The sequence below is a fragment of the Nerophis ophidion genome, linkage group LG01 (genome assembly GCF_033978795.1).
Source record: "Nerophis ophidion isolate RoL-2023_Sa linkage group LG01, RoL_Noph_v1.0, whole genome shotgun sequence".
In the NCBI taxonomy this organism is placed as follows: Eukaryota; Metazoa; Chordata; class Actinopteri; order Syngnathiformes; family Syngnathidae; genus Nerophis; species Nerophis ophidion.
Genome location: NC_084611.1, coordinates 69,027,281 through 69,053,221, shown reverse-complemented (window position 1 = coordinate 69,053,221; position 25,941 = coordinate 69,027,281). Strand labels below are relative to the sequence as shown.

The following is a 25,941-nucleotide window of genomic DNA, read 5'->3' as shown; positions in this document are numbered from 1 at the left end:
AAAACAAAAAAAAACAACAACAGCTGTTTGATGCCAAAACCACAGTGCAGCTTTTTATACTGTAAGCACATTTGTACAAAACCCGTTTCCATATGAGTTGGGAAATTGTGTTAGATGTAAATACAAACGGAATAAAATGATTTGCAAATCCTTTTCAACCCATATTCAATTGAATGCACTACAAAGACAAGATATTTGATGTTCAACTCATATACTGTTTTTTTGTTTTTTTTGCAAATAATAATTAACTTAGAATTTCATGGCTGCAACACGTGCCAAAGTAATTGGGAAAGGGCATGTTCACCACTGTGTTACATCACCTTTTCTTTTAACAACACTCAATAAACGTTTGGGAACTGAGGAAACTAATTGTTGAAGCTTTGAAAGTGGAATTCTTTACCATTCTTGCTTGATGTACAGCTTAAGTTGTTCAACAGTCCGGGGTCTTGTTGTTGTATTTTAGGCTTCATAATGCGCCACACATTCTCGATGGGAGACATGTCTGGACTGCATTCGGGCCAGGAAAGTACCCTCACTCTTTTACTACGAAGCCACACTATTGTAACACGTGGCTTGGCATTGTTTTGCTTAAATAAGCAGTGGCATACATGATAACGTTGCTTGTATGACAACACAAGTTGCTCCAAAACCTGTATGGACTATTCAGCATTAATGGTGCTTTCACAAATGTGTAAGTTACCCATGCCTTGGGCACTAATGCACCCTCATACCATTCCAGATGCTGGCTTTTGAACTTTGCGACTATAACAATTCGGATGGTTATTTTCCTCTTTGTTCTAGAGGACTCCATGTCCTCTGTTTCCAAATATAATTTGAAATGTGGACTCGTCAGACCACAGAACACTTTTCCACTTTGCATCAGTCCATCTCAGATGAGCTCGGACCCAGGCAAGCCGGCGGCGTTCCTCGGTGTTGTTGATAAATGGCATTCGCTTTGCATAGTAGAGTTTTAACTTGCATTTACAGATGTAGCGACCAACTGTAGTTACTGACAGTGGTTTTCTGAAGTGTTCCTGAGCCCATGTGGTGATATCCTGTACAACACACTGATGTCGGTTTTTGATGCAGTACCGCCTTAGGGATCAATGGTCCGTAATATCATTGCTTACGTTCAGTGATTTCTCCAAATTCTCTGAACCTTTTGATAATTTTACGGGCCGTAGATGGTAAAATCCCTAAATTCCTTGCAATAGCTCGTTGCGAAATGTTGTTCTAAAACTTTTCGACAATTTGCTTACAAATTGGTGACCCTCGCCCCATCCTTGTTTGTGAATTATTTAGCATTTCAAGGAAGCTGCTTTTATACCCAATCATGGCACCCACCTGTTCCCAATTAGCCTGCACACCTGTGGGATGTTCCGAATAGGTGTTTGATGAGCATTCCTCAACTTTATCAGTATTTATTGCCACCTTCACCTGCTGGCATCAAATTGTAAAGTTAATACATATTTGCCCAAAAAAAAAACGTTTATCAGTTTAACATCAGATATGTTGTCTTTGTAGCATATTCAACTGAATATGGGTTGAAAATGATTTGCAAGTCATTGTATTCCGTTTATATTTACATCTAACACAATTTCCCAACTCATATGGAAACGGGGTTTGTATATAACAATGTATCAGAGTACAGTGGTACCTCTGATTTGTTTCGGAATTGTTACAAAAACCCATATACGTAGTAGATAACTAAGACGTTTTTTTTTTTTTTGCTTTTTATTTTTCTATACTTGCCCTGAATACAGTGTGGTCTGTGGTTTTGTGTCAATATTTACCTGTACTTATTTGACGCGTTTATTTCAATTTCAATTGTACATATTTATTTCAACAAATTTTATTTATCAATTTTTAATTTGTGGATTTCTTGTTTTATGTGGGGGAAATGGGAACATTTGATGTGTCACTGTATTCCTGGAACTTGTATATGCCCTAAAACTCAAATAAATGTTTAATATATATTTAAGAAAATCTATTAATCCATTGCTACATACAATGATATTCAGAGCCACCTCATGCCCCCAAACAAGGTTAAATAATATTAAAAAACGTAGTAGTTTTCTGTACTGCATTGTAATCTGGGTTGAGTAATAGATCAGGGTTTTTACATATATAAGGAATTAACTGGGATAGGCTGCAGCACCCCCGCGCCCTCGAGAAGGACAAGCGGTAGAAAATGGATAGATGGATGGATGTTTCTTTTGACACATTTCTTAAGATTGCTCGGTAGGTTATTAAAAGTTTTTTTTTTTTATTGCTGCCATAAATAGTACCTTTTTAAAGCCTCTAATCTAAATGACTTTCCCATTCTGTATACATTTTCCCACTCTTGTTTACTTTGATTTGTAGGCTGACGACATCTTTGTTCAAAGGTCAAATGCGAAGATGGTATTATAGCTACAGGAGGAGTACATTTGTGTCCCTCAATTTCAATAATACGTCCAATTATTGAACTCCAATGGACCCGTTTGTACATTTTTTTTTAAAGACGGTGCTTTGAATGTGTTAGTCTCTGGTTGTTTATTGTAAGGAGTCAAGTCTTGCATCATGTCAGTCAAAAGGACATTGTGACCCAGTCGTGTGATGGGATAGGGGGGGACACTGTTTACAGAATCAATAGTTTGTACCTAAACGCAATACAACACTGAATCGGGTCGTACTATACACTCTCGCTTGTCTATCTTTAGATCATTATTGTGAGTGGAGAACTGCACTGCTCTAAAGATTTCTTAACACTTTGTTCGGTGTCTTTTGACTCTAATAAATCTTGAAATGGTAAACATAGTCCGAGCCCTGCCCCTCCGTTAACCTTCCGCCAATTTGACGCATGTAATTTATTATTCATATCCTCCCCTCTTTAAATATCTCCGGCCACCACCTTTTATCGCCTCACTGTTAAATATTCATACTAGAAAGTCACACTCACTGGTTTACTGGTTTGCAGTAAAAAAATGAAAAAAACTTTTTATTTTCTTGGCACACTGCGCTCGAAAGTTACATTAGGGGACACATTACTTACAACAAGTGGGGGAAATGTTAAAATGCCATGCCAACATTACCAGAATGCAAAGTTCCTTCTGAAGCGTTTATGCAAATTGGGAAAGTATTGTAGCTATTTGAAAATGATGTTTTATTAATATTATTGGTGTTACCGGAAATTTTTTTTATAGTGTGGGATGTTAAAAAAAAGGCTTGATTGGGGGAAATACACAGTGATGTAAGGTACCACTGATTTTCTTAACGATCCAATAACGAGTAAAATTCAGGCTGGTGTCTGCGATACCGATCTGATACTGATACTTTGTGCAAATCTACCTGGTGTGTCTGATAACATTTTAAAAGTTGTGTATTTCAAAAACAACATAGGATAAAGACTACAGGACAAGAGTTATTTATTTCAAACTCTGAAGTACAGTATATCGAGGTCGTGGTATGAATAACAATAAGGTCAAGCTAATAAAACTGAAAAAAAAAAAAAAAAACGGGAAAAAAATCATAAAGTACACCAAGGGTGATTTATACCCTTAAAAAAGAAATAAGTAAAATGATAAAAGCATGAAAATAAATGAATTAGTAAGAAATACTATTAGAATAAAAAGTAATTCCATTACATAAACATGTCAACATGTAAACAACACTTAATAAAAGACATATGGCGTCATTCACAAGTTTATAGTCTTTTACACTGATTATAATACACTTCATCTCAGGTATCTTACGTATCAATATTTTGTTTTGAGAATGGATATTAAAGCATAAATATCTGATATCTAGTTATTGGCGGCATCAATATTTTAGTATCAAGCCGCACATTACTTGAAATGAGTCATACAACAGTGGTAGGTATGAAAAACACATCCATTTATTATTAACCATTTGGAATAGAGTTTGACTTGTACAGTAATTCTTTTTTGCTGACATATAGTGGCCCCAATAATTCATCAAGTTAAGTTTATGACGCAGTAAGTTGATGTTTGTTACTGGATACTTTCTAATTCTGCCTCAATATTGGATCGGGATACCCTTAGTAGTAAGAATGTCATCTTAACACGGAACTTTCAAAAACGCAAATACATTTATTTTATTTGCAAAGCTGCTTTCTTTATTGAACAGCACAAGCTTAGCTTTACTTAGCTAGATTTGGCGTGTTTGCTTTTTCTCCTCGCTTGGAAATTATATCGTGTGACAATGCAGAAACCACGTCACACTGCCCGCATTAGCCTTTAAGAGCCATCATATCAAAACAAACACCAACTGAGACGAAGAAGGGTGTCCTATGTTTACTTTTCCGTAAGTAGACTCATTTGGTCCAGGAGGAGACTGAGGGCAACAAGAAAACGGGCAGCCAAGCGTGGACTTCCGTGTACAATACTGCAGCTCTCTACAGCTAATACACAGCAACGGGCACTCCCTCCAGGATTTAGCGATTTTACCATCCATCCATCCATTTTCTACCGCTTATTCTTTTTGAGGGGTCGCTGGCGCCTATCTCAGCTACAATTAGGCGGAAGGCGGGGTACACTCTGGACAAGTCGCTACCTCATTGCAGGGCCAACACACATAGACGGACAACATTCACACTTACATTCACACACTAGGGCCAATTTAGTGTTGCCAATCAACCTATCCCCAGGTGCACGGTTTTGGCGGTGGGAAGAAGCCGCAGTACCCGGAGGGAACCCATGCAGTCACGGGGAGAACATGCAAACTCCACACAGAAATATCCCGAGCCTGGGATTGAATCCAAGACTGCAGGACCTTCGTATTGTGAGGCAGACGCACTAACCCCTCTGCCACCGTGAAGCCCGCGATTGTACCAATTCATGCAAATTCAAACAATCGCCGGAAATTATGTGCAGCCTCTAACATTGTCCAATGCCTGCAAATTCGCCGCACATTTTAGCCAATCAGCTTTATTTCTGATTTGTTTCTGAGCGGTACTCAAACGCACACGTCAAAAGTCTAATCAAAATGTATGTTGTGTTTCTTGTGTACATGAAACATGAAGGGCAACTTGTCACAATATATGAACTGTTTATTGCTCAAACGGCACAACTATCGCCCTGCCGCGTAGCACAGAGCAACTTTCTGTTCCTGTCTACGACGCTAAGCCTTCCAGGTAATGTACAATATAAACATTTAGCAACACACTAGCATGGTCACTCCCTAGTTAAATGTATTTCTTTACCCTTTTTTGTTCATCCAGGGTAAGACATTAAAAAAACTAATTTGCAATGGCAACCTAGCAACAAGGCAGCATTTACATGACTAGTCGTTGATGGATGATTTCATGTTACCATTATCATTATTATCGTAGTATTGTTTAATTTGCTCAAAGAGTACTGACTTGGGGAAAGACGTGAATGTATGTATATATTTTTTGTTAGCGCTTAAGATAGCGAGCTGGCCGCAGTCAGTGGTTTGGATGTTAGTACCGCCGTGGAGTTGGACAATATGCTGTCACTGCTGGGCTCCGATCAGGGCGGGTTCATTTTCCCTCATCTTTTCTTGCGGCAAGCTTCCACTTGTGGTCCGTGTGATGCTGACTATCTGCGCTCTGTGCTTCTTCTATCAATGGTTTGGCGCCAACACTTGACAGTGCCAACACTTGACAGTGTGTGCCTCCGTGCTCCTTCACGGCCCAGGGAAACTCCAACACCGGCCTTCAGTAGGGGCTGTGGGCGCCAGCGAAGGAAGTGAGCTGCTCTTCATTGCCGACTCGTCAGTAGTTCAGCCTGGATATGCTAATTTCAAAATTAGATTTACAGCTCCGTAATCTTGTTATCGTTTTCATTTCGATGTCTCGCCTTCCACCATTTGAGCAATTCGAACATCTGTGAGTGTGTCCCATCCAGGTTGCCAGTTATGCACCACCATCTTTGTCTAGCTACTGCCACTGGTAAAGTTACTAAACATGTCAGACGTTAGTAAATCTAAAAGGCCTCGTTACAATTTTCACCTTATTCATGACAAAAACAGGAGCTAAACGAGGATTTGTATCGGGGATGCCTTTGAAACATGGAGGCCATTGAAGGCGGAAAATATTTTTTCATCTGACGCCAAAACTTGCTTAATTTCCTCCTTAATAGATAAGTCAGACATTTATGTTTCTTTATTACTATTCTAATTACTATTACTATAAATGGAAATGGGCATTTTATATGTACACTATATTGTCCAATACAGTCAATGATATTGTCTAACAAAGCTAGCATGTTCGTGCAACAAATGCTTAGCATGCTAGCCTGGTCAATTATCAACATATAGGCTAATGGGGGAAATATATGCTTGTTAGCCTACATGTCAATGTGTAATCGAACTGACAGGAAAAATATATTATTTGACAAAAAATGGGTAGTATCAAGTTCCTATTTCGATTTCAATATGCTGATACGCTGAGGAAATGGGTTCCAACATTAGCATGGCTGTCATAGCAATGTGATACGTGCGGAGAGAGCCAAATCATATGATAAAATAATTTCTCATTTGTGTTTGCATATTATGGACGACATGTACCAAGTTATATGGCAAGCTGAAACGTTTGAAACAGTAGCCCATAGGCATCCATCCATTTTATGTCTCCTCTTTAGTTTTGGGAATACATTAGGCTGCTACGCATGCTCTACCCTTTTTCACCAGTACAACCATTGCTAGCTTTGGTTGTAGTTCGTTTTAGTGTTTGTTTTCTGATAGTACTGACAATAACCATATGATTGCCATTTGTTGTGATATTGTACTCAGGCATGACGTACTTCTCCTGTGAATTGCCCAATTTCTGTGTAAAAAGTGTTGGTTATAGATTTATTATTGAAAAAACGCTAGTGTATTCAGCTGTTATGGTCCCAGCACCTCAACCCTGAGTAAGAGGCAGTGGAAGTTTGAAGTTTCTTGGGGTAGCCCAGTCGATCGAGCTGGATTCGGCTGTGTACCTGGCAACTTCAGTCAGGGAGAGGGGAAGGGGACTACAGAATTTTGACCGTGATTGCAGTGCCATTTCTGGCCGGAATCTTACATATGGCTCCATTGATACCTGATGTATGTACATTTCTACATGCTGTGGTTACTTTGCCGACACGCAGAAGTGGTCGTTCTGGATTTCAAATATGTAAAACAAGATTAAGGCAAGGACACAAAATTAACTTTTTTGCCAATGCATTTAATTCTTTACATCCATATTTGTGAGGAAATATACTAATTTATCTAGCCGATCATTTTGCCACCTATTGCTATCAAAATGTATTCCTTGGCCATGTTAGGTGGACAGGGTAGTTGCCGCACACTGGCACCGGAGACCAAAGAAGATTTCACGTATACGTCTGCTACTGCAAGAAGCTCTCCTGGGTTTTAATAATAAATTGAGTAATCAAACCGGAGTCAAAGTGTTTCGTATTTTATGTGTTATACCGGCATGTTTGCATTTAAAAGACTTTCCAAACACTCATCTGTTTTGGTGATATCATCTTCTCGTATTACACAGCAATTTCAACCTGCTGGCAATCACTCGACACCCTAAAAAGAAGCACCTCCTACTGAACCGTGATTGGAAGAGCAGCGCATAAGCACATGGCTACTTTCAATATGAATAAAAGGGGGCCTAAACTGGGCATGCCATGTCATGCCAACTCTTGAGATCAATTCCACGTTGATTGGGAAAGAAACTACGCACTAAGGTTGTACGGTAAACCGGTATTAGTATAGTACCGCGATACTAATGAATCATATTCTGTACTATACCGCCTCTGAAAAGTACAGGTCCGCCACCCACAAAATAAAGCCAATAATGCAAATGTTTGTGGTGCCATTTATTTAGAAAAGTACCAAAAAGTATATGAATAATTTTGGTACCGGCACCAAAATATTGGTATCTGGACAACACTAGTGCGCACACTATAATTCATCAGAATTCTTGGGGGGGATTTGAATGTATAACTAGGAACTTTAGTCTAGTTACATGAGGACCCTGAACTGCACTTTCATCCTAATAATTCCTGGCTTCTCTCTTGACTCTGAGAGATGAGTGCTGTATCTTAGCAACCTTCTCAGCACCTGAGATAGAGCGGAAAGAAAGTTGCAGTAGCCTCAGAATGCTAGTTGACAGTGTAAGGCTGACAAAAAAAAACACGAGGGTAAAAAAAACAACTTAAGATGATGATCCAAGTCTTTATTCTGGGAAAGAAAAGCCGGAACGAGGAAGTCCCAAAAGCCACCTCAGGATAGGAGTAGAGTGAAAAATAAGTATGTCAGACTGGAACAGAGATTAATTTTTTATCTGAACATATTTGCTTTGCTTTCTTTTGTGAAGCAGAGAAACACAATTTAATATTAATAAGAGAGTGTCTGCGCGTCCTTTATTCTGACCATGGGAGGCTTTTTTTTTTATAGTCAGAATTAAAAAGAAAGCAGTGAGTTGTGGAGGAGATGAGAGTAAAGGAATAAAAGCTGCCAGGCGGATGGATCAAGGCTTTAACCAGCTTGTTTACGAAACACCAGCGAGGGACACAAAAGGATGTTCCACGAAAAAGACAAACATCTGAGATGCACACAGGGCATGCGAGGGGAAAAACAAATCATTAGCGTAAGGGAGAGATGTGAAGAAATCGCCTAAGACGTACTGAAGTGAGAACTTCTCCTGTATGACATTTGGAACATGAAAACAAATACAAACAGGATTTTAATAAGGATGTGAGCTTAAATCGGCGACTAACAACCTTGAGGCTCATCAAATATAGATTTACACTCTGTGCGAGGGTTTAGCAAAAGGCTACTGGGATTAAATATGCAGCTACTGTCAGTTCAAACACACAGCAGAGTTAAAACTAATATTACCAGATTTATTTTCAAGACAACAGTATATAAAATACAATTTTTATCATATTTAGGGCAGGGGTCTCAAACTTGCGGTCCAGGCCACAAGACAATATTTTCTGGCCCCCACCTTAATATGAAAGGCAAATGTAGGTGACGACTTGTCCAGGGTGTACCCCGCCTTCCGCCCTATTGTAGCTGAGATAGGCACCAGCGCCCCCCACGACCCCAAAGGGAATAAGCGGTAGAAAATGGATGGATGGATGTTCGTGTTGCCGGCAAGTTTTATATGACTGGCACTCCACAGATTTGCGCATGGAGCTGAACTAACCTACCGATCACATGGGTACATGGCGCCTGGGGACGGCACAACAGCCGGGCTTGATGCAAGCAGAAAAACATTTCTCAATTAGTGAAAGCAAAGCGCCGATGTACATTTCTGCCAGTGAGTGCTCGGTGTGTGTGTGGTTTCCTAGTGTTGTCCCGATACCAATACATTGGTACCGTTACCGAAGGTTTTTTGGTACTTTTCTAAATAAAGGGGACCACTAAAAATTTCATTGACTTTATTTTAACAAAACAATATTAGGGTACATTAAACATTTTTGTCCTTAAATAAAATAGGGAACATACAAGACAACTTGTCTTTTATTAGTAAGGAAACACACAGAGGCTCCTAATTTAGTCTGCTGACGTATGAGGTAACATATTGTGTAATTTATTATTATTTTATTTTGTCAAAATGAATAAGCACAAGTGGTAGAAAATGACTGATTAATTTACTCGTTCATTTACTGTTAATATCTCCTCTCTGAGCTGCCACCTTATCGTGGTAGAGGAGTTTACGTGTCCCAATGATCCTAGGAGCTATGTTGTCCGGGGGCGTTATGCACCAGGTCCTAGGTGAGGGATCAGACAAAGGGCAGTTCTAAGACCTTTATGAAGAAGACAAATCGAGGACCCACATTTCCCTCACCTGGACGTGGGTCACCAGGGCCCCCCTCTGGAGCCATGCCGGAGGTAGGGTTCGATGGCGGCCCGGCTGGGCACAGCCCGAAGAGGCAACGTAGGTCCCACCTCCAATGGGCTCACCACCCATTGCAGCAGCCATAAGGGTGCGATGTGAGCTGGGAGGAAGCCGAAGGCAGGGCACCATCCCTGCTTAGGCTGCTGCCCCCGCGACCCGACCTCGAATAAGCGGAAGAAGATGGATGGATGGATGGATCTGATATATTCTGTTTCAACATGTTCTATCTACACTTAAAGGCCTACTGAAATGAGATTTTCTTATTTAAACGGAGATAGCAGGTCCATTCTATGTGTCATACTTGATCATTTCGCGATATTGCCATATTTTTGCTGAAAGGATTTAGTAAAGAACATTGACGATAAAGTTTGCAACTTTTGGTGCCGATAAAAAAGCCTTGCCTTTACCGGAAGTCGCAGACGATGACGTCACAAGGGTGAGGGCTCCTCACATTGTTTTTAATAGGAGCCTCCAGCAGCAATAGCTATTCGGACCGAGAAAACAACAATTTCCCCATTAATTTGAGCGAGGATGAAAGATTTGTGGATGATGACATTGATAGCGAAGGACTGAAAAAAAAAAAAAAATTAAGTCACAAAAAAAAGGCGATTGCATTGGGACGGATTCAGATGTTTTTAACACATTTACTAGGATAATTCTGGGATATCCTTTATCTTTCTATTGTGTTGCTAGTGTTTTAGTGAGATTAAATAGTAAATGATAGTCAGAGGGGTGTGTCCACGGGTGTCTTGAGGCCAGTGTTCGAGGGAAGTCACGGCATATACAAGGACGGCGCAAACTCCACAGATCTCCGGTAAGAGGAGACTTTTTAACACAATTTTCTCACCGAAACCTGCCGGTTGACAAGTGGTCGGGAACCATGTTCGCTTGACTGCTCTGATCCATAGTAAAGCTTCACCTCCGGGAATTTTAAACAAGGAATCACCGTGTGTTTGTGTGGCTAAAGGCTAGAGCTTCCCAACTCCATCTTTCTACTTTGACTTCTCCATTATTAATTGAACAAATTGCAAAAGATTCAGCAACACAGATGTCAAGAATACTGTGTAATTGCGCGATGAAAAGAGACGACTTTTAGCCTAAGTGTTGCTGCGCTAATATTTCCTGACAGTCCGTGACGTCACGCGCAGGCGTCAAGTGTTCAACAAGAAACTCCGCGGGAAATTTTAAAATTGCAATTTAGTAAACTAAACCGGCCGTATTGGCATGTGTTAAGATTTCATCATTGATATATAAACTATCAGACTGCGTGGTCGGTAGTAGTGGGTTTCAGTAGGCCTTTAATGTTAGAATGTAATAATCACTTATTCTTCTGTTGTTTGGATGCTTTACATTAGTTTTGGATGATACCACAAATTTGGGTATCAATCCGCTACAAAGTAGTTACAGGATCATACAGTGGTCATTTTCAAAGTCGTCATGTGTCTAGGGACATATTTCCTGAGTTTATAAACATAATATTAAAAAAAAGAAGATTTTGTGATGTTAAAAAATATTGATGTAAACACAGTAGTATCGACGAGATACGCTATTTTACGTAGTATCATTACAATGGATGTTGGGAATAGATCCACCAATTACGTTTGTTTATAATGTAGCGTCCCGGAAGAGTTAGTGCTGCAGGGAACTCTGGGAATTTGTTTTGTAGTGTTTATTGTTGGGAACTCGCATGGCTGCAGTTGTGTGTCCCCGATGATGCAAGAATCCAAGAGAGAGAAGTGAAGGTAAGAGGAATTTAATCCAGAACTCATAAGAAAACAAATAAACATAAAGCAGTCTTGCATAGTAAATTCACCAAACATAGATTATCTTCGAGCACTGAGGAGTGCTAGAGTGAAACATAAATAGGTACTAGTTTGATTGACAGCAGGTGTGAACCGCTGCCAATCAACGAAAAGAGAAAAACAACAGTGCTCCGTGAATAAAACAGGAAATACAACACAACAAAATAAGAGTACTGAACAGGAAGTAATTACAAAAACACGAAAAACTAACAGAAATGAAGTGACAGATTGTCACAGGACCTCCCCCTTAAGGAACAGATACCAGATGTTCCCTGGAAAATAAAAAATGGAAAAAAGTCCAAAATGTAAGGGAGGGTGGAGGGAGGATTTGGTGGAGGGTCGCCAAACCTCGTGTCCCCGCAGCCAGCGAAGGGAAAGTCAGGTGGCGGCGGCGCTCTACGCGCCGCTGGAGCTGGCGAGGCGGGACGCCAGGGAACGGCCACATCACTGGCCGAAAAAGAGGAGAGTACGTCCCGCGAGGAGAACGCCCAGGGCAGGCCGTGAAGCAGCAGACGTCATCGGCGGCGTGGAAGCGACAGATGAAGATGGGCCGCAAATGCCGGCCGAGGAGCAGCAGATGGCGGCGGCGACGAAGCCCGGCGTGGTGCTGCTACTGGCGGCGTTGCAGCTGTGCGCAATGCCGGCGCCGGAACCCGGCGTGGGACCGGCATTGGAGCTCGGCGTGGGGCCGGTGTTGGAACTGGGTGAAAGCCCGCCAGGGACATAGATGTCTCCACGGAAGGAGACACTGGCGGGGATGACAGCGGTGTGTGCCTGGCCGCACCGCTGTGTATAGTAGGCCCCCCTCCACTAGGCGGCTGCCAGACGCCGTCCACACTTACGGGCAGATGTGCCTGGTAGTCGGAGTCCCCTGTGTGAAAACCAGGGAAGGGCTGGAGGGGGCCAGGAGGATGGACGAAGAAACGTCCCGCGCCGAGTCCCAGCAGGAGGACAAAAGCGACCTCACTGTGGGCTCCACTGGAGATCTCGGCGAACCAGAAAAGAGAGCGGGAGCTGGCAGAAAGAGCAGCCGGGGAGCAACCGCTGGAAGCTGCGTAGGAGCAGGGAGAAGCAGCACAGCAGACGACGGGAAGGATGGCGGCGGCGGGCGTGCCGGTCGGAGAGCCGTAGTCGGCGACGGAGCCGCGGGAGCCGCGAGGCGTGAAGGAGGAGGCGGGCGCGCCGGTCGGAGAGCCGTAGCCGGCGGTCGAGCCGAGAGGAAGGATGGGGGCGGAGGACACGCCGGTCGGAGAGCCGTAGCCGGTGGCGTTGCCGCGGGGAGAGGGTCCGCGTCTGTTGGCTGGGACTGCACAAACCTGGCCTTCAAGTCCTCCAGGAATTGTGCGGTCCAAAACGTCGGCTGAGGATTGCCGACAGGGATTCTCGCGAGGACACTTGCTGGCTCGAAGATACTGTTGGGAACTCGCATGGCTGCAGTTGTGTGTCCCCGTTGATGCAAAAATCCAGGAGAGAGGAGTGAAGGTAAGAGGAATTTAATTCTGAACTCATAAGAAAACAAACATAAAGCAGTCTTCCATAGTAAATTCAACAAACATAGATTATCTTCGAGCATTGAGGAGTGCTCGAGTGAAATATAAATAGGTACTAGTTTGATTGAAAGCAGGTGTGAACCGCTGCCAATCAACGAAAAGAGAAAAACAACAGTGCTCCGTAAATAAAACAGGAAATACAACAAAATAAGAGCACTGAACAGGAAGTAAATACAAAAACACGAAAAACTAACAGAAATGAAGTGACAGATTATCACTTTTATGTTGTGTTGCGGTGCCAATATTCTTCCAAAATGTATTTGTCGTTGTTGTGTAGTGTGGTTTGACAGTGTTGGCATACTGCCACCCTTAGTGTGACATACTGTATATGGCTGTTGAGTAAGTAAGCTTTCATTCGCTTGTGCGTAGTGCGCTCAGAGTCAAGATGATTGTGTCATTAGTTTATTATCGGGCACACTGAAGTCTTGGTTAGACTTTGTTAACTATAGACTATATGCTTTGCAATATTTTTAGTATGTAAGATGGATCAAACTCGCCACAAATTGAACAACAAAATAATAAAAAAAAAACTATTTCAAAGCTTGAAAGTTGCCATCAATCCCACGTGGGTGCTCAACATTATTGCTCTCTCCATTGCGTTGCTATGGAGAGTTTTCTTTTGTGCTTGACCGGCTGTCTCGTTTTCTTTGGGAACACGCAGACATTCGTCCCAGAGCGCTGCATTTCACAACACTTCCCCAAAACATTTTTTGAAGTTGCTGCCCAGCAGCACATAATACATACTGTATATATGTCTCTGACAAAATAAATCAAAGTGATGTGTACGCTGCAGGATAAAAGAAAAGTAAGGAACTCAATGTAGCCTGCTGTCACATAGCAACACCTGTGCATCGGCAATAACTGTACCCGGTAACCCGGACCAATTATAAGGGTGCACCGTTATTCATTGGTAATTTTTTTTGCATCGCCTCACACAATGAACACTACAGTACATATATTTCTATATGATGTCAATCGTGTTTTTAGTTACTAATCCATCTCAAAAATTCGGACAAAAACCAAAGCCATAGCAGATATTATGAATCCAATTAATCTGTTCCACAAACCTACAAATATTAACACAAAACACATTTTGCTGAAAATGGCTGCGTGGGTGTCCTCCGGGTACTCCGGCTTCCTCCCACCTCCAAAAACATGCACCTGGGGATGGGTTGATTGGCAACACTAAATTGGCCCTAGTGTGTGAATGTATGTGTATCTGTGTTGGTGACTTGTCCAGGGTGTACGCCGCCTTCCGCCCAACTGCAACTGAGATAGGCTCCAGCTACCCCGAAAGGGATAAGCGGTAGGAAATGGATGGATGAATGGGTTGTAGTTTTACATGCATAAAAGCATTGCGAAATACATGGGACATACATGTCAAAATCACTTTTACTTTTATCGATAACCTGAGTGGAGAGGGGAAGGATAGCCACATTAATGCCTTTGTACTTTGCTACACGTTCCTTCTTGAATTTAATAAGAGTTTTGCACCTTAAGTGCTAGCACAACAGTTTTATGGCCCTATAGTGTAGTTTATTTTGCAATCATACGCAATTAAAAAAAAAAAAACCCACAGAGATTGAATGACCAACATTTGGTGACTTGTGACCAAGTGTTGGCACTCGATTCCACTGAATGATCCGCAAACAAACACATGAGTTTGTTACATGCAATGTTCGGCCACTAGCAATTGGGACGGTATACAAAAACTTTGGGCGAATATGTGGTGAAAAAACTTCCAATGAACTGAATCATACAATAAGCGGGGTAGTCAAAAACTGAGGTATTAAATACATAAATGGGTTGTACTTGTAAAGCGCTTTTCTACCTTCAAGGTACTCAAAGCGCTTTGACACTACTTCCACATTTACCCATTCACACACACATTCACACACTGCCATGCAAGGCGCTAACCGGCACCCATCAGGAGCAAAGGTGAAATGTCTGGCTCAGGACACAACGGACATGACGAGGTTGGTACTAGGTGGGAATTGAACCAGGGACCCTTGGGTTGCGCACGGCCACTCTTCCACTGCGCCACGCCGTCCTTATATCATCACTGTTCTGTATGTTCAAACCTCCAGGTAACAAGTCAGAGCTTTCCTCCACACCCCTCACATAACAAGTGACTTGGTGAGATGAAACTTGACATTCTTGGAAAAAAAGTATCTCAAAAGGTTGAGGGATACGAGGCAATATTAGGACGCGTGACACAATAAGTAATGAATGGTAGTCAATTAAGCATTAAAAAATGCAGTGCAGACAAAGTTGTGCTGGAGCCTATCTCAGAGGAATTGTTACTGGCAAATTTCAGTGAGTGTTGACCAAGTGCCAGTTCAGACCAACCAATTGACTGATACTGGGATCACTTTGACCTGGCACTGTGTCCACTGACAAAAGTCCAAACTGGTTGGCAGGTGATACTCAATGATCCTGTTTGACTGCAGCAGCAGGTAAGAAGGCTCCACTGACAAAGTAAGTTCTTACTTTCTTGCTTTTTGTCCTAGAAAAACAACTTTCTGTCCCCTTCCTACCTCCATTCAGCCTTCTTATAACTTCCTTCCTCCTTCCCTAGAGGATGATGTGGCGAATGTGCCGTCGCTCCAGGACAATCTGTCTGTCATTGGCACTCATCTCCATTTTCCTGCATCTTCTCCTGGCGCTTGTCTCACTTTCCTTGTACCGTCAGCCCTGTGACGCCCCGCTTACACCATGGACACACATCTCGTCTATGGGTATCGGTGGTCCGACCACATCACCGACCTCTACCGAGAATCGCGTTGGAATGCCTCGTAACAAACTCCTGTCGGCAAAAAGTGAAGGAATCGCGCCGGTGAAAGCACCCCTGGCTGAACAACTGGCGGCCGGCCTGTCGAAACTGGCGGCGTTGTTTGATCACCCTCTTTACAATGTCCCCACCACGGCCATGCGTGAAGATGACTGGCTGCTAAGGGTCAAACCAAAGCAGAAGTCTGAAAGGAGCTCCCAGATGTGGTCAGTAGTCACACAGTAAAATGGTTGTCTGAGCATTTCTTCCACACATTCTGGAAAATCAAGCATACAACTTGCCATTCTACTGTTGCAACCTACGGGTGAGGCATGGCTCCTTTCTTTACAGGGTGAGCGCGAGCCAAGAAGGCTACGACCACTGGAACAGCAGCAGCAACAGCCATCCCCCCTGGCTGCGCTTTCACCTCGGTATCTCTCGTTGGCAACTCTACCCCCATCAGGACCCCAACATGGACTCCGTGGTCCAGCAGCTGGCCACTCACCACATCATTAGTGCAGGTGCAACACAAGATACAGTCAAGTGAATGGAATGTCAGAGTTACTGCCAATGTTTCAAATGCAATCTTTTACCTGTGGTGGGCGGCCCGCCCTGGCTTAGATTTCAATTACGTATATGATGAAAAAGCTGAACTGAATGGGGTATAGTTACAAAACTGTCCAATGGAGGGCGATATTACTCTGCACATATTACTTTGCACATATTACTCTGCACATATTACTTTGCACAGTCAGAGCACTTGAACTTCAGCCAATAACTTAATTCACAAACCTGGCAGAGTTAGAGCGGATTTGCTTTACTAAGTTATTAATCCTCACCTCCCTGGTGGAAGATAAACTACATTTCTTACAAGTATTATTGCCACTGGAAGACAATAGCTAAACATGTGGTGTAAATGTGCTGTAAAATGTAACTTGAAAGAGTAAGACAAAAACAGTGGAGGAGATTAAAAAAAAAAGCTGTGCTAACCTCTTAAATGGCTTGAAAGTTAAGTAGCAAAACAAAACATGTGCTTGGTACACCTTAAAGAGGGTTTCCCCTCAATGTAACTGAATGTGGTGCACCGCCACGGCAAATTCATTGCCACCACACCTTATAAATAAGAGTTTGTATATGAAAACAGATTACATTTAAATAATGTGTTGTAGCCGCCAGAAGAAGTTGCAGAAAGTCTGAGGCTATTTTTAATTTTTATTGCCAATCGAATGCTAACAAACAGCACAATTCTAACAGATTTTACCCCCCGTGCAAACATTTTAGTCTTTGTGCTTCCCCGGAAACAAAACACTTCCTTATTCTCCACCAATCTGCTTCCAGGCACAGACGGTGTGTTCGCGGTCATTGGAAAAATTAATATCAAATCAACACCACACAAACATAAAACATTACCACCCACAGATTGTTACAGTATGAATGAATAAACATATAGTCTAATACAGGGGTCACCAACCTTTTTGAAACCAAGGACTACTTCTTGGGTACTGATTAATGCGAAGGGCTACCAGTTTGATACACACTTAAAAAAAATGACAGAAATAGCCAATTTGCTCAATTTACTTTTAATAAATAAATCTCTATGTATAAAAAAATGGGTATTTCTGTCTGTAATTCCGTCGTACATTTTTTTTCCTTTTACGGAAGGTTTTTTGTAGAGAATAAATGATGAAAAAAACACATAATTTAACGGTTTAAAACAGGATAAAACGCAAAAAAAAAGAAAATTAATTTTTGAAACATAGTTTATCTTCAATTTCGACTATTTAAAATTCAAAATTAAACAGAAAAAAATGTAGAGAAAAACTAGCTAATTCGAATCTTTTTGAAAAAATTAAAAAAAGAATTTATGGAACATCATTAGTAATTTTTCCTGATTAAGATTATTTTTAGAATTTTGATGACATGTTTTAAACAGGTTAAAATCCAATATGCACTTTGTTAGAATATATAACAAATTGGACCAAGCTATTTTTCTAACAAAGACAAATCATTATTTCTTCTAGATTTTCCAGAACAAAGTTTTAAAAGAAATTCAAAAGACTTTGAAATAAGATTTAAATTTGATTCTACAGATTTTCTAGATTTGCCAGAATATATATTTTTTTATTTTAATCATAAGTTTGAAGAAATATTTCACAAATATTCTTTGTTGAAAAAACCGAAGCTAAAATGAAGAATTAAATTAAAATGTATTTATTATTCTTTACAATGATAAAAATATATATATATTACTTGAATATTGATTTAAATTGTCAGGAAAGAAGAGGAAGGAATTTAAAAGGTAAAAAGGTATATGTGTTTAAAAATCCTAAAATCATTTTTATGGTTGTATTTTTTCTCATAAAATGTCTTTCTGAAAGTTATAAGAAGCAAAATAAAAAAAATAAATGAATTTATTTAAACAAGTGAAGACCAAGTCTTTAAAATATTTTCTTGGATTTTCAAATTCTATTTGAGTTTCGTTCCTATTAAAATTAAAAATTTTAAGTTAAGCGAGACTAGCTTGCTAGTAAATAAATACAATTTTAAAAATAGAGGCAGTTCACTGGTAAGTGCTGCTATTTGAGCAATTCTTAGAACAAGCCGGCGGGCTACTCATCTGGTCCTTACGGGCTACCTGGTGCCCACGCACACCGCGTTGGTGTAATATATGTGCACTATTGGCAAGTGATGCACCGAAAACTCGGCCACCGTAATTGGATCAAAAACAGCACTGCTGAAACTTGATGTTGTGATGACTAAGGTTGCAAAGGGGTGGAAAGTTTCCGGTAAATTTCCGGAAACTTACCACGGGAAGTTAAGCTCTGGAAGTTTGGAAATATTGACCATTTTTTGATTATTAAAAGTTGGACACCGTCCATGGGAATTATTGGGGAATTACAATAATTTTGTATTATTGGGCACTTGTCTATAAGTTGCTGCAGCTTAGTGGCATTTTTGACATAGCTCTTTGCACAGTATTTGCAGATGTACACAGCCTTTCCGCCTACATTGGTTGGGGTGAAATATCTCCGCACATCAGATGGTGTACGTGGCATTATTCTGTTTGTATTTATTTATTCTTGTAAAACACTAATGCAATGCCACACACAGATATAAATAGTCAGCTAAACAATTGGAGTAGTCTTTAAAAATATTTTACTGATGGACAAATGAATAGAAATAGGCTAGATGAATAAATGAACACTCAATCAGCATGCTAAATCAAACTATAACCTACATTCTTGTATGACAACAGAATGGCTAGCAGAACAGAAGGCAGAGGAAACTACACGTTTTGATTTAGTATTTGCTAGTTAAACTTTACAGATCACAAAAAAGGTAAATTCGGATCGCTAACGTTCGTAGCATAAATGATTAGATTTAACATAGAGAAAATTAGCACCACGGCTAACGGAAAAATATTTTTTCGGTTCATTATGACACTGTGGTGGTACATAAACCTAGCTCGCTAGAGATATTGGCCCCAAAATGGCTAGCTTGAGTGGAAGTCTGCTGGAGTAGTCTACACACATACAGTAACAAGCAATTACATCTCTATTAAACTTAAATACCATCCATCCATCCATTTCCTACTGCTTGTTCCTTTTGGAGACGCGGGGGGTGCTGGAGCCTATCTGAGCTGCACTTTGCATCAGTCCATCTAAGATGAGCTCGGGCCCAGCAAAGCCGGCGGCGTCTCAGGATATTGTTGATAAATGGGTTTGGCTTTGCATAGTAGAGTTTTACCTGTCTCCCTGTAATGTTTGTCTGATCTTGAATGGGATTGTGCTGAAAATAGTAATTTTCCTGAAGGAACTCTCCTGACGGAATAAATAAAGTACTATCTATCTAATCTACCTAGCACTTACAGATGTAGCGACCAACTGTGGTTACTGACAGTGGTTTTATGAAGTGTTCCTGAGCCCATGTGGTGATATCCTGTACACACTGATGTCGGTTTTCAATGCAGTACCGCCTGAGGGATCAAAAGTCTGTAATATCATCTCTTACGTGCAGTGATTTCTCCAGATTCTCTGAACCTTTTGATGATTTTACGGACCGTAGATGGTAAAATCCCTAAATTCCTTGCAATAGCTCGTTGAGAAATGTTGTTCTAAAAAATTAGCACCACGGCTAACGGAAAAATATTTTTTCGGTTCATTATGAGACTGTGGTGGTACATAAACCTAGCTCGCTAGAGATATTGGCCCCAAAATGGCTAGCTTGAGTGGAAGTCTGCTGGAGTAGTCTACAGACATACAGTAACAAGCAATTACATCTCTATTAAACTTAAATACCATCCATCCATCCATTTCCTACTGCTTGTTCCTTTTGGAGACGCGGGGGGTGCTGGAGCCTATCTGAGCTGCACTTTGCATCAGTCCATCTAAGATGAGCTCGGGCCCAGCAAAGCCGGCGGCGTTTCAGGATATTGTTGATAAATGGGTTTGGCTTTGCATAGTAGAGTTTTACCTGTCTCCCTGTAATGTTTGTCTGATCTTGAATGGGATTGTGCTGAAAATAGTAATTTTCCTGAAGGAACTCTCCTGACGGAATAAATAAAGTACTATCTATCTAATCTACCTAGCACTTACAGATGTAGCGACCAACTGTGGTTACTGACAGTGGTTTTATGAAGTGTTCCTGAGCCCATGTGGTGATATCCTGTACACACTGATGTCGGTTTTCAATGCAGTACCGCCTGAGGGATCAAAAGTCTGTAATATCATCTCTTACGTGCAGTGATTTCTCCAGATTCTCTGAACCTTTTGATGATTTTACGGACCGTAGATGGTAAAATCCCTAAATTCCTTGCAATAGCTCGTTGAGAAATGTTGTTCTAAAACTGTTCGACAATTTGCTTACAGAGTGGTGACCCTCACCCCATCCTTGTTTGTGAATTATTTAGCATTTCATGGAAGCTGCTTTTATACCCAATCATGGCACTCAACTGTTCCCAATTAGCCTGCACACCTGTGGGATGTTCCATATAAATGTTTGATGAGCATTCCTCAACTTTATCAGTATTTATTGCCACCTTTCCCAACTTCTTTGTTATGTGTTGCTGGCATCAAATTCTAAAGTTAATGATTATTTGCTAAAAAAAAATGTTTATCAGTTTGAATATCAAATATGTTGTCTTTGTAGTGCATTCAATTAAATACGGGTTGAACATGATTTGCAAATCATTGTATTCCGTTTATATTTACATCTAACACAATTTCCCAACTCATATGGAAACGGGTTTTGTATTTACCCCAGTAATATCATCAAAACTTTCTTGACTGGATGAAGTCCTTGGGCTCAAATACTAGTGTGGCCTCAATAGCCCTGCTGTAGTGCTTGGCATGCTGTGAATTATCTGTGCTGGAGATGCAGGAATGCACCGTGGAGGGTGGAAATTCTACTGAATTTGCAATAAATCAGGTTATTTTAGCTGCTAATCATGCTGCAAGATCTAGCATGTTGCATTCAATCTTTATTCCCATTAATTTCCCATTAATTGCGATGTGTACGTAACTTTAAAGTATCAGTACAGTAAAGTTGATAAACAAGTTGAGTTTATATACTTTTTTGTGTTTCATTCCAATCCGCAAAGAATGTGACAACTCCACAAATTCAGTCAGCCATTTTGATTACTGCGCTCTGAATACCTTTGACCAGTTACCAGTAGTAACACTACTGCATTCTGCCAATGTTATCAGATTGGTCATATTGGAATTACCCATAATTGGAAAGAGATGTTTATCATTCACAATCCTTATGTAAGACAAAAACACATTTGCTTTGCTTTTTTTAAGCATTCAAAATTGTAAATAAATAGCGAGCATCTGATTAAACAGATTGAGGGTTCTATGTTACGCTTATTATAGTCTCTCTAAAACATCCAGAAACTGACAACAATAATTACATTTACATGTCCTGACCTAAAAATGAACCAAATATGAGTGATGTTATTATAAGTGCCAAGGCAGACGGACTATTTTAGCGTCACATTGATAGCAGTGGGCTGATGCTAGCATACGCTGCTATTGTTGACACCCTGAGCCAACGGCCGCTTCTGCTTCGTTTCAAACTTGCTAAAAGCAAATTCTAGATTGTAATTTATGAAGTTCTCATAGTAGTAGACAAATGTAGCCATGGTCTGACAGGCTGGTCGACTTTCACATCCCCTACAAGACGCTTCCTGCAGGAACTTTTTTTAACCCTTAGTGAGGGTTGCAATTAATTGTTCATCATTTTTATGTGAGCATCCCGTCGATCGGCATCCCAGCGAGAACAGAAATATTACAGTTAGTGTTTGTTATATTCCTGTTTGTTATTAGTTTTTATGTTTAGCACCTACCAATGCAGCGGATAGTAGTGTAACAATGAAACTGCATCCATCACACGGCTTTTTAAACTTATTGCTCATCCTGTTTGTGTTCGGGCTCAAAAATATAAGGTCCTGGATTATGATTTTTTTCCTAAAGTAATATTTGTTGGCTCTCACAAATTCTGCTTGATTAGCATTGTTGTTGATAAGGTAGGGATCTTTGGTTCCTAGCGTGACGTCACGCGATCACATGATTGGCTTTGTCATTATCTCTCAGATTGGTTCGGGATATTTAAAGTTAAAGTTAAAGTTCCAATGAAGTTCCAATGATTGTCACACACACACTAGGTGTGGCAAAATTATTCTCTGCATTTGACGCATCACCTTTGATCACTCCCTGGGAGGTGAGGCGAGCAGGGAGCAGCAGCGTTAGCCGCGCCCGGGAATAATTTTTCGTGATTTAACCCCCAATCCCAACCCTTGATGCTCAGTGCAAAGCAGGGAGGTAATGGGTCCCATTTTTATAGTCTTTGGCATGGTACGACTCGGCCGGGGTTTGAACTCACAACCTACCGATCTCAGGGCGGACACTTTAACCACAAGGCCACTGAATAGGTGATATTTGATCATATCTATTTCTTCACAAACTTTGGAAGTCTTTTGTTGTCATAAATCAGACATACCGTATTTCCTTGAATAGCCGCCGGGGCGCTACTTAATCTAAAACCTCTTCTCACCCCTGTGCTTACCAATGGCATGCAGTAAAAAATGTATTGTGATTAAAAAAAAAAAATAATAAAAAAATATTCAGCGGCCGCGGCCCGGTAGTTGGGGACCACTGCTCTACAACATGTCATCGCGACCGCCTTTACACAACACTATCTGCTTGCCGGCCGGACGCATGCATTTCACTGCTTCTCATACGAGATTGCAATGCATACTTGGTCAACAGCCATACCTTTTACAGTGATGGTTGTGATATAAACAACTTTAACACTCTTACTAATATGTGCCACACTCTGTGAACCCACACCAAACACATTTCTGGAGAACATCGGCTCTCTAAGACATTTTAAACGCAACATAAGAATTACCCACAATGCCATCCATCCATGACTCTTGGCTATATTATACACGCGCCCCGAACCCCGCCCACCTCAACCGACGCACGGATAGGGTGTGGGGGGTTTGGTGCTAGCGGGGTGTATAATATAGCCAAGAGTCATGGATGCATGGCATTGTGGGTAATTCTTATGTTGCGTTTATAATGTGTTACAGAGCTGATGTTCTTCCGAAATGTGTTTGGTGTGGGTTCACAGAGTGTGGCACATATTAGTAAGAGTGTTAAAGTTGTTTTATATCACAACCATCAGTGTGATCTGTATGGCTGTAGAACAAGACCCCTGGTTTACACATAGTAAAAGCAAAGAAAAAAACTTTTCCGTCATTTTGAAAATGACAACAGGGGAAGCGTCACTCGTTTGACCCGACGGTAAAAGTAAGCATGTGCTAATAAATTTGGGGAGCGAGTTTGACTGGGCAGTAATTCAAGGCAGGCGCATATTACATGCCTGGCGGCTATTCAAGGAAATACGGTATTTGATAATAGCTTCAATGTAGAGGCAACATGTTTTTCCACTCTACGGGTACTTTAAAGGGGAAATGCCCTTTTTTGGAATTTTGCCTATTGCTCACAGTCTTCGCAAACGATATGATAGAAGATGTATTTTTTAAATGCATTCTAACTCGTAAATAAACGTAACTAAAAAGTCTGCTAACAGCAGAGCCAATGGGCGGTCCTCTATTCATAAAAAAACATCCAAAAAGTGCCAACAATACTTCATTTACATTTTGTGACTTAGATATTAACCAAATATTAGTGATATTGTTTTGATAAGCGCTAACGAAGACAAACTGTATTTGAATACAGAATCGTAATCGAATCGAGAATTGGCCAAAGATTCCCACCTCTAATCCCTGCCAACCTCCTTAAAATTGCTTAGTCCTAGTGAAAGCGATACAGACCCCCTCAAGCCATGACAGAAGTGTCAATTAACTAGTTGTTAAGTCTGTATATCATCCCAAAAAGTATAAAAATATTTTTAGAAAGTTGAAAAGTTATTTAGTGCTGCTTTAAGGGCTTCGTTGGCAGAATACAGTGACTCCCATAGGCTCCATTGTAAGCAGACTTTTTATCACATGCACCCCCATAAGGGACAAGTGGTAGAAAATGAATGGAATGCATAAAAGAAAGAAAAACATATGTGTTCTCGTCTTACATAAGGGCTGTGAATGATAGGCAAAATTCCAAATTCCAAAGTGTAGTTCCCCTTTAATGTATCCCAGATATACAAATATTAAAAGATGGCAGTGGTGTCTTTTTTAAGGAGAAAAAATCCAACTGAAGCAGCAGCGCTAAGCAAGTGTGACGTTATGCCCGCTGCAGCTCGCCTCTTTCATCGCAGACATCAAGGAACAAAAAGTAACGTCTCTCAACACGAGTACAGGCCTTGAATTCTAACTTTTTAAGGTCAAGTCAAGTGTTAAAGGAGGGCTCATATTTTAGGGCACCAAGGCAAGTTGGAGGGGCATGAAGGCAAACATTCTTTTATATACATCTATATATATATATATATATATATATATATATATATATATATATATATATATATATATATATATATGTATGTATATATATATATATATACAAACCCCGTTTCCATGAGTAGGGAAATTGTGTTAGATGTAAATATATACGGAATAATATATTTGCAAATCATTTTCAACCCATATTCAGTTGAATATGTTACAAAGAGATGTTCAAACTGATAAACTTTTTTTTTTTGTGCAAATAATCATTAACTTTAGAATTTGATGCCGGCAACACGTGACAAAGAAGATGGGAAAGGTGGCAATAAATACTGATAAAGTTGAGAAATGCACATAAAGCACTTATTTGGAAAATCCCACAGGTGTGCAGGATAATTGGGAACAGGTGGGTGCCATGATTGGGTATAAAAGCAGATTCCATGAAATGCTAAGTAATTCACAAACAAGGATGGGGTGAGGGTCACCAATTTGTGAGCAAATTGTCGAACAGTTTTAGAACAACATTTCTCAACGAGCTATTGCAAGGAATTTAGGGATTTTACCATCTACGGTCCCAAAAATCATCAAAAGGTTCAGAGAATCTGGAGAAATCACTGCACCTAAGCGATGACATTACGGACCTTTGATCCCTCAGGTGGTACTGCATCAAAAACCGACATCAGTGTGTAAAGGATATCGCCACATGGGCTCGGAAACACTTCATAAAACCACTGTCCACACTGTCTACAGTTGGTCGCTACATCTGTAAGTGCAAGTTAAAACTCTACTATGCAAAGCCAAACCCATTTATAAACAATATCCTGAAACGCCGCCGGCTTGGCTGGGCCCGAGCTCATCTAAGATGGACTGATGCAAAGTGGAAAAGGGTTCTGTGGTCTCACTAGTCCACATTTTAAATAATATTTGTAAACTGTGGACGTGGTGTCCTCTGGAACAAAGAGGAAAATAACCATCCAGATTATTATAGGCGCAAAGTTCAAAAGCCAGCATCTGTGATGGTATGGGGGTGTATTAGTGCCCAAGGCATGGGTAACTTACACATCTGT

The 25,941-nt window shown here is 40.7% G+C and overlaps 1 protein-coding gene across 1 annotated transcript in view; it reads left to right on the top strand.

Annotated features, from left to right (window-relative positions):
- Positions 1-25,941, top strand: part of LOC133558359 (extracellular serine/threonine protein kinase FAM20C-like) — a 122,483-nt gene that overhangs the window by 7,534 nt on the left and 89,008 nt on the right. The window contains exons 3-5 of the mRNA XM_061909677.1: positions 15,620-15,677; positions 15,778-16,196; positions 16,321-16,490. Coding sequence (XP_061765661.1) covers positions 15,781-16,196; positions 16,321-16,490 — 586 coding nt within the window. The 5' untranslated portion in view covers positions 15,620-15,677; positions 15,778-15,780. The remainder of the gene's footprint in view (positions 1-15,619; positions 15,678-15,777; positions 16,197-16,320; positions 16,491-25,941) is intronic.